Source organism: Hippocampus comes, unplaced genomic scaffold (assembly GCF_001891065.2).
Source record: "Hippocampus comes isolate QL1 unplaced genomic scaffold, H_comes_QL1_v1.1 scaffold242, whole genome shotgun sequence".
In the NCBI taxonomy this organism is placed as follows: Eukaryota; Metazoa; Chordata; class Actinopteri; order Syngnathiformes; family Syngnathidae; genus Hippocampus; species Hippocampus comes.
This window is the reverse complement of record NW_017805385.1, coordinates 2,622,002-2,631,315: the sequence shown is the minus strand read 5'-3', so window position 1 is coordinate 2,631,315 and position 9,314 is coordinate 2,622,002. Positions and strand designations below refer to the sequence as shown.

At 49.3% G+C, this 9,314-nt stretch overlaps 1 protein-coding gene across 1 annotated transcript; it reads left to right on the top strand.

Moving 5' to 3' along the window:
• The first annotated feature begins 20 nt into the window (after positions 1 to 20).
• On the top strand, positions 21 to 8,103 carry LOC109517630 (calcitonin gene-related peptide type 1 receptor). The gene is made up of 8 exons (XM_019872907.1): positions 21 to 702; positions 796 to 922; positions 1,972 to 2,125; positions 2,221 to 2,281; positions 2,963 to 3,029; positions 3,257 to 3,475; positions 4,660 to 4,701; positions 4,992 to 8,103. The coding sequence occupies exons 1-8, from the start codon at positions 617 to 619 to the stop codon at positions 5,211 to 5,213; spliced, it is 978 nt and encodes a 325-aa protein (XP_019728466.1). The 5' UTR covers positions 21 to 616; the 3' UTR covers positions 5,214 to 8,103.
• Positions 8,104 to 9,314: the final 1,211 nt, after the last annotated feature.

Below are 9,314 nucleotides of genomic sequence, written 5' to 3'. Positions count from 1 at the left end.
GGCCGAGTGGTAAGGGGAAAAAAAAAAAAAAAAATCCACTCCGATGCAAAGGTTCACAATCTTTTGGGTCCAGGACCACCGATGTAAATTGCCCTCGGGGGGCGTTTTTCAACGGGTAGTCATGTAAGAGCTTGTTTGTGAAATTCGGGTGTGGACAGCACTGTCATGACGAAGCAAATCCCCCGGACGTAATTTTTGGCACAGCCTTTGACAGGAAGAGAAAGATTAGGGCGAGTCTCACCTCGTCACATTGATTGATTGTGAGGGAGAAAAATCCGACATGTTGCAAGTCGGACAAGTTTTAAGACACTGTCCCGGGTGTGAGGAAAGGTGATGACGTAGTTCATGCGGTAAATGGCGGACGCCGGGTAAAAAAAAAAAGCCACTGATATCCCACTCGAGCTATGCAGTGAATGAGTAACATTCCCAATGCGTGTCATGATTTATTTTGCTCTCAAAAGCCCTTTCGTAAGGTTTTTGGTTTTTGTTGGAGGTGTCTCAAAAGAAAACAAAAAGGTTTGTTTTGGTTTTTCGGGGGCGAAAATCCGAATCCATTTGAATTTCGGCAGGTCGCATTGAAAGTAACCGTTTTGTCTCCCTTCCTCCCCAGACGGCGATGAATCTTTTCTACTTGGCTCTCATCGGACACGGGCTCTCCCTGACCTCCCTCTTTGTCTCTCTCGGGATCTTCTTCCACTTCAAGTGTGTCATCGTTTCTTCGGTTGGACTCACGCCGAATCTTGTGAAACGAATCCCCAAATTTTTTTTTTTTTTTTTGTGCGCTCCCCTTCGCAGGAGTCTCAGTTGCCAGAGGATCACGCTCCACAAAAACCTCTTCTTCTCCTTTGTCCTCAACTCCGTCATCACCATCATTTGGTTGACGGCTGTGGCGAACAACCAGGAACTGGTGCAGAGGAATCCGGTGAGTCAAACGCGACGCTCACGGTTATCTGCAAACGGGCGTTTGCGTCACTTTGGCTCCCCCTCAGCGCTGGCCACGAATAACCGAAAGGGCTGCCCCTCACAGCTGTGCTCTTGTGGGCGCCGTATTTCAAGATGGCGTATTACGCAATGTTTACGCGATGGAAAACAAATCCCGGGTGTCTTTTGCAAAATGACTTTTCCATTTTATGTAAAAAGAAAAAAAAAAAAAAAACAGGTCCTGAATTCCGGTCCAGCCTGCATCCTCATGTCGCACTCTGGCTGAAAGCACTCAGGGGGTGGGGGCGGTTCCATCTCATGTGAAAGTCAACTTTTGTTACCTTGACAACAGGGGAGAGAGAGGGGGGTGGGGGGCAGAGCAAGGGTGTTGTGACAAAGCTACTGGTTACAACGTTCCTCGAGGGACATGACGAATCCAGACGTTACAACGGTCGTCCGTCGTAACCGTTTCCAATACAATGATGTAGAATGCAGTCACGAATATTTAGAGGTGTCAAAACGTGAACGTGCGATACAGTGCGGAGCGGAGCCGCTCCTCATCCACGTCGCTAGCTGAGGTGGCTCGGGCATCTGCCTCCCCGGTGAGGTGTTTCGGGAATGTCCCACCCGGGACGCGGCGGAGAGACCGCGTCTCCCCGGCTGGCCCAGAAGTGACTGGCGATAAATCTTGTGGCTTTTTGCGGTGCCTTTTGGGGACCGTCTTTAGAGCAGGAAGCCACCGGATTTTCATTCACGGGGGGCGCACTTCGACAGCAAGCCACCCCAGTGGACAACGCAACTTTGCTCGCTTTTTGCCTTGGACAAGTTTGCGTGAAGACAGGCGGGCGGATTCCGGCAGTCGCTTGAGAAGGACTTGGCCCAGATTCCCTCCCAAGACACTGCCGAGAGAGCGTTATTTGTAATCCCACTTGCCGATCAATCCAAGCTGTACTCGCTGCGTTCTTCACGCCGGAGCCTTTTGCGCAAAGACTCCCAAAGAGAGCGACGTGGTTTGCGTCACGTTTGACGCGATTGCTTTTCTCCCGTCAGACGAGCTGCAAAGTGTCCCTGTTCATTCATCTCTACCTCTTCGGTTGCAATTACTTCTGGATGCTGTGCGAGGGCATTTATCTGCACACGCTCATCGTGGTGGCCGTGTTTGCCGAGAAGCAACACCTCATGTGGTACTATCTGCTGGGCTGGGGTACGTTACCACGCACGCTTTTTGCCTCGTCGCTTGCTGCTGCAACTGCTGCAACTCACCGCGCTGTCCACATTCTTGTTTTTTTTTTTTTCCAGGTTTCCCTCTTATTCCCACTTCCATCCACGCCATTGCCAGAAGTTACTACTACAACGACAAGTAAGGGAGGAAGCTTGGGTTTCGTGCGGCGTTTTCTTTCGTAGCCGCAGAATTTGTGTTTGGCATGAGATCGATGGCGCAAACGGCCGACGTGAGGTGAAATCTGCGACTGTTTAGTTGAATAAAATGAAAGGCAACAGGTCACAGTTATTGTAGTGGAAGAACATCTCCGCTATTCTGCCTGTCGCGATACGTCGCTGACATGGATAGATGACCAGAGAAAACACACGGCGCTGCTTTTTGGATTCATTCGCTCAAATTGGAGCGTTTACCCTGGCACAGCTGATGAGCTGAAACAGTCCACCAAAGTGCCGTGAGATAGCGGTGGATGTGTCAAAAATACATTTTCCCATTGGGTTTTTTTTTTTTTTTGTCTTAGGGATCCCAAATGGCCATTGAAAAACAAAACAAAACAAATAAAAAACAGACGGATAGCTGAAGTTTTTTTTTTTTTGTCCTGTTTTTAACCTTGGTGCTCTTGCCTATTTTTATCACAGCCATGAAAAATGCTCCTCCTTCAGTGTTTTTCCTTCTAACCATCTCACAAAATCGCATTTTGCCTCAACGCCGACGAGAGTCGAAAACGGTGACGACACGCTCGGCGGCTTCATCCGCCGCACGCCGCGCGAATTGTGAATGATGCTTCCCCTTTCCCTTGTTGTCTGTCTTGTGCACATTTAGCTGTTGGATCAGCTCCAAAACATCACTCCTCTATATCATCCACGGTCCCATCTGCGCCGCTCTCCTGGTAAGGACCTCGTCGATTAATCGTCTCGAATCACAAAACCGCAGAGAACAACATCCTCCCGTCGAGTGGAGTGATGCAGGTCGCATGGTAATCCAGTCCGCTCGTTTTTTTTTTTTTTACTGGCCCTGTTACACCCAAACGGACACCACTTTTATTGATTTGATGGGGCCGACCGGTCCGAATCGGACGGCGACTAACGCGTGTGGAGCGGGGTTTTGCTCCCTCAGGTCAACTTGTTCTTTCTGCTGAACATCGTGAGAGTGCTCATCACCAAGCTCAAGGTGACCCACCAAGCCGAGTCCAGCCTCTACATGAAGGCCGTGAGGGCCACCCTCATCCTGGTGCCGCTACTGGGCATCCAATACGTCCTGCTTCCCTACAAGCCGGACGGGCGGGTCTCCTCGGAAATCTACGACTACGTCATGCACATCCTGATGCACTACCAGGTGAGAGCGCTGAAGAGAGCCCGCAAGAGAAAGGCTTTGCGTCTTTCTTGGCTTCTTTAAACATCTTTTGCTTGAACGCCGTGGATTTTGACGCCCCTACCCCATTTTCAAAAAAAAAAAAATCTGACGCTGTGCACTGCGTTGCAGGGGCGTCAAACTCATTTCTTTTGAGGGCAGCATCGTCGTCTGATGGTATTTTGGCAAGAAATACAAATGTGATGCACACACTGTAATCAAGACAAGTCAAGTCAAGTACAACTTTATTGTCAAAATGAATTTGCTTTTGTGGGCCGCATTATATGACATTACGGGCCAGATGTGGCCCGCGGGCCTTGAGTTGAACACCAGCACCGTAGCGTCTCCTGTATTTTATGTTTCCTCGTCTTTGAAAGTCTAGCTGTGGATTGGACCAGCCAAAAAGACCCACAGGTTCTTATAAATATCCAACGTCCACACTTGCTGGACACTTCCCCCATTTTTCCCAAATTATCTTTTTTGGGATCCGCAAGTAGGACTTTATTTCCCATGATCACTTGGAACATGGCTAAAGGTGGAGCTGCGAGTCTTGAAAAAAACTGTGAGGGCCGGCGATCGATTGTATTTTCACTCATGGATGCAGCGGTTAGCATTACAATCGAGGAAGACGTGATCTACATCGAGACGAGTCAGAGAAGGAAAGAGTAAGTGGGGCTCAACACGTTTCCTTGACGCAACTTTTTTTTACGAGCCGGGGGATTTGGCCCCGCGATATGGCATCGGAGAGCATTTCAGAAAGAATATGACCAGGGAACCGAAAATAGGCGGGGGTCACGCGACATGACCTCGTTCACGAAGACTTCTTTCTTTCTTTATTTTTGCATTTGCATTTGGCAATTGACTTTGGGCTCAAAGTACATGTCAAGCATGTCCTTTGTTTCTGTCATGGGCAGCAGGAAGGAAGGTCGAAATTATGCGAGCCGAGAAGCGTTGAAGTCGCCGGGCTCCGGGCCGACTCGTTATCTGATCACCCCGAGCGTTTCCAGGACGGTCGGGGCGGTGCAGGAAGCGCCTCGTATGCAAGGAGCTTAATGGCCTAAACAAAGTCGCTGCCGGAGACCGTCCAAAGAATCTCGATTGTTATCGCGTCCGACGGTGTGTTTATCCGACCGGTCCTCTCATGGCCTTTTCGTTTGTTTGCGTTTCAGGGTCTGCTGGTCGCCACCATCTTCTGCTTTTTCAACGGAGAAGTAAGAGCTGACTCCTTTTCTTGTATCCTACTTAAAGAGAATAGCCCGCGAGACATGCACGAGACCGCCGGATGACCTCCGACACGGCGCCGATTGGGCGTTGTTTCCCAATCGGCGCTCTGCCAGAGGACGATGTCGTTTTGCTAACAGCTAAATAGAATGACGGAAGAGCCGCCAAAGTTCCGAATCTCTTATTAGAAGTCATCGACTTCAGGTTCAATCAGAATCATATCTCATGTATACCGAGCGACGAAGCGCAAACCGATTCCTTCCCGCGTTTGTCCGGCAAGGTCCAAGCGGTTCTACGGCGGCACTGGAACCAGTACAACCTGCAGTTCAGCAGCAGCGTGGGAAACCACTCGGACGCCCTGCGCTCGGCCTCCTACACGGCTTCGTCCATCACCGAGGTGCAAGGCTGCTACAGCATCGACGGCCACTCGGAACACATGAACGGCAAAGGAAGCCACGACGCCGACGCCTCCGTCCTCAGGTCAGAAAACACCTTTGCCTGACCGCCACGCGTCTTGCTGCTCCACCCCCCCCGGCGGCTCTGGCGCCGCCTCGCCTGCGGCCGCTGAGACGGGACCTTGTTCGGAGATGAAAGGGGTGGGGGGTAACCCCTGACATACTACTCACCACTCGCGGGCCCATTTACAGTCATGTCATTTCCACAAAGCCTTGGCTGACACTGCATCGATCGCCCGTGAATGCTTTTGACCTGGATAGTGCCAAACCTTTGCCTGCCTCAAGTGCGAAGGTCCTCGCTGTTTCATCGACTTCTTCCGACAAGTCACTCAACTTGTGTTGTTGCAAGAGTAAAAAAAACAAAACCAAAAAAAAAAAAAAAAACCCCAAATTACCTCCTGACATCAGTTTCACGAATCGACGTGAAATTGGCCGGGCGTGTCCATCATCACCGGACACGCGTAAAAGACTCAAGAGCCCATGCGGGAGATGGAACAGGAAGTCGGCCATTTTGCTGTGCATGAGAGACATTTCTCAGCTCGTCCTGTGGCAAACTCCTACGAGGGAATTTGCTCCAATGAGCCCGAATTCGACAGATGGGCTGCGCCGGGCTGGAGCGAGATTTGTTGCCTGCAGCAGACATATTCCACGGCGTGAGCTCAACTTGAGATTTACTGCCACAGAAAGTGGAGCATATCGCACACAACTCCAAAAAAAATTGAAATAAAAATCCCCTGACGAGATAGGACCAATTGTGTGGGCATTTCTATGAGAGAGGGGAAAGTGAAGCTTCAACTTTGCTTCATGAACAGGCTGTTGTATTTATTATTTTTTTTTGACTCCTCTTCATGGCACTGTTGGCTGACGTAAAGGGGTTGGAAGAAATGGAAAGTGAACAGATGCCATCTCTGGGTGTCAAAAATGACAACAACTGCTTCATGAAGCAAATTTCAAGCTTCATTTTCCCATGAGGAATTTCTCTCAGAACCCGATGCAGAGAAAAGGCTATCATTGACCCATTCACGAAACCCAAGAGAAAGTCGGCCCTTTTGGTGTGACGCTGCCATTTTGAGCCCAGGTTACGTTTCGTACGTTGCCGAGGGAAACGGTTCGCAGGTATCCGAGACCGAAGGGTGGCGCCAAATTGCTTTTGTGGTGTCATTTCAAGGATTCGCCATTTAGCTCTTCTTTTGTTTTCCCGCGCACAGCACAGAACCGATATTCCATGTCATAATATATTCGTATGATATCATATATAAATATATTCATGTTAATTTATCCCTGGTTATTCTTGTTGATACAAATAGCATTACTGTATTTATTTGCGCTGTCGATAAGCTTTCTCATTCGCGACGGTATACCGCCTACCTTTGTCAACATCGACGCTTACGAAGCGGACAGATTTTGTCACGAGTATTGGCTCGGAAGCCGAAGTACTCCATTTTTTTTTAAAAATGGTCATCTTGAAGGTCGGCTAGGGACCGATCGATGCTCATCGCCAAAGTTTCGCGCGCAAAGCAACGCTTGCCTCGTCATTTCGGTTTGACGACCGCAAAGGAACAAAAATGTGCCGCTGAATTCACGCGGTGGTGGACGCCGGCGGGAACTCGCCACGTTAGAATCAGCAAAAGTTTGTGATTCTTTGTCGAACGCCGCACTGCGGCGCCGTAGGATGAAATGGCGCGGCATTTGAAGAGGCGCTTGTAAATAGCTTGCCATACACGTGACTTTTTGGATCGCAGAATGTCCTTTTATATTTTGCTTTGTGCAAGAAAGAAGAAGAGCGAGTGTTCGTATCGTTTCTTCTATGGAAGCGCGGATACGTGTGTGTTTTAGTGTGTTTGTGGTTTACACTTGCGGTATTTCCAAGTGAAGCCTTGCAGGCAGCGGCGAGTGCGACGGGACGAGGGCACCCGCCGCGTGCTTTTGCTGCGGCCTTCACATCTTGAATGAAGGGCCCTCCCGCCGCTTCTCCGTGGGCCGCCATTTTGTCGGGCAGCATCCTCGAAGTCGTGGGTGTCAAAGTCGAGGCCCGAGGGTCAGATCGGAGCCCGCAGCGTCATTTTATGTGGCCCGCAAAAGCAAATCATGTCTGTCAACTTGCTTTGAATCTTGCTGAAAAAAATTCCGACCAAGATTTCAAACTGTCATGTCAATGAATGCCATTCCGGTTTTGCACTCACCAGATACACTCACTTGAAAAATAATCTGACCAGATCTGACCCCCCCGGACCTTGAAATTCACGCCTGTGACTTATCCCAACCTTTCACTGTGAGAGTAAAGCCCGAAACAAAGATTTTAATTTATTATTTGTATTATTTTAGACACATTTCTAAAACAAATCAGTCACGCTTCAAGTGTTCAATTTAAAAAAAAAAAAAAAACAAGTTTTGATCTCTGCCGCCCAAGGGATGACAATTCATTGGTCGCTCGATGTTTACAGGCTATCTAGTCAATGTTTTCATTTGGGGCTACGTATCGCGCTTGCATCTTTCTGCGCAGTTAAACTGGTTTTATATGATGCTATAAAGGGGTTGCGATATCGCAGCGACTCTTCTGATAGGATGACGAGAAAAAAAACTGCCACCTTTGGAATCATCCGGTCTGTCGTCCATTTTTATTTTATTTTTTTGGATACTGTACTGTATTGGACTTGAAGTGAGGAGGCCATTCTGCTGTTTGAATGTAACTGTCGGCGAATTCTGTGACGTGACAAAAAAAAAAAAAAAAACAAAAAAAAAAACAAATGTAGATTTGCATACACAGTCTGTTTTTTTTTTTTTATTCCGATTCCACTGAACTGTATAGCACATGACTTGTTTGTTGTTCTGAGCAGAATTAGCAATGAAGATTTTGTCTCGCTTCTTGAGTTTATTGTGAAGGAATATCACGCGGCACCACTTTCTTACACTGACCGAATAAAAGCTAAACTCCAAGAGATGTTTTTTGTTGCCATTCTTGTCCGTGTTGTTGGAGGGCATCAGTGGTTGCAAAACGGTTGGGAACTTTGTCTCTGTGCATTTCAGAGCCCGCTTTCCAACTCTCCGCTCTCAAGTGCAAGGCAACGAAACGTCGTCATAGTCGAAGCTGCTTTCGGGGGTTCAGCTGTTCACGCACCTCCAACAGAGCCTCCCGACACCGCTTAGTCCCCATGCGGAATTTCCTCTGACCCTTATCTCGCTGTTAAGCAACGCTGCTGGGAGGGAAGAGGCCCAAAGGAGTCATTGGGGGGGGGTTGAAGGGGTCAATGAAGATGTTTCCTGTTGTTCTTTGGGAATAGAAATGTCCGTGCGGCTTTCTCTCCCACGTCCGTGAAATAAGTCATGGAAAATGTTGCCTGAAACGTACATTCAGTGCGCTACAGTGAGAGTTTCGGGGGCTCCAATCGCATCAATCACTCGCGCTGCTCGCCGGCTTTTGTTCCGTACGCAAAAAAAGCAATCGCGAGTTTCAAATCCATTTCAAAGCCATTGCGGTCGAAATGAGAATCAAGCGAAATGTTTTTCAAAGAAAAACAACAAAAACAAAACAAGCCGTTGATCTGAAGCAACTTTCAGAACATAAATCGATTTTCTTCAGGGAAATTGATGCTGGAAGACGTCTTGGCCATCTCTGCAAAGCCGGCCACCAAAGTGTGGCGCGCAAAGCTTTTCGGTTGGGGCCTCCCAGGGTGCGGGGGGGGCAGGGGGCGGGGGACCTTCAAACCTTTGCGAGGTGTGACGAATCCTCTCTGGCCGCTCAGCACCAGGGAGGCCACTCAAGCCGGCGTCGCCTCAAAAGCTTCCCGTCGGGGAAGAGGCGGCCTGTTTACGGAGCCCGGCGTTCGGCGCGTCTGATCAGGAGACCAAAACAAAACGTCAAGGCGGTCCGCCGCTATCATTGGAGGAAACGTCTGGCCGGCTCGGCTCGGCTAATGACTAAGAGGCTCCGACGGCCGCTCGGACGTCTTCCTGCAATTGTCCTGGAGATTTTCAACGTTTGCCGGATCTTCTCCGCCCAAACGTAACTCAAAGCGCTCCGTCATCCGGAGCGCATTTGAAGAAAAACACACGAGCAAAGTCAACGGTCGCCCGGCTTCCAAACATTCCATTGGAAGAGAGCCCCCCCCCCCCCCAGCAAAAAAACTTCAAGGCCCCGGAGCCCAGGG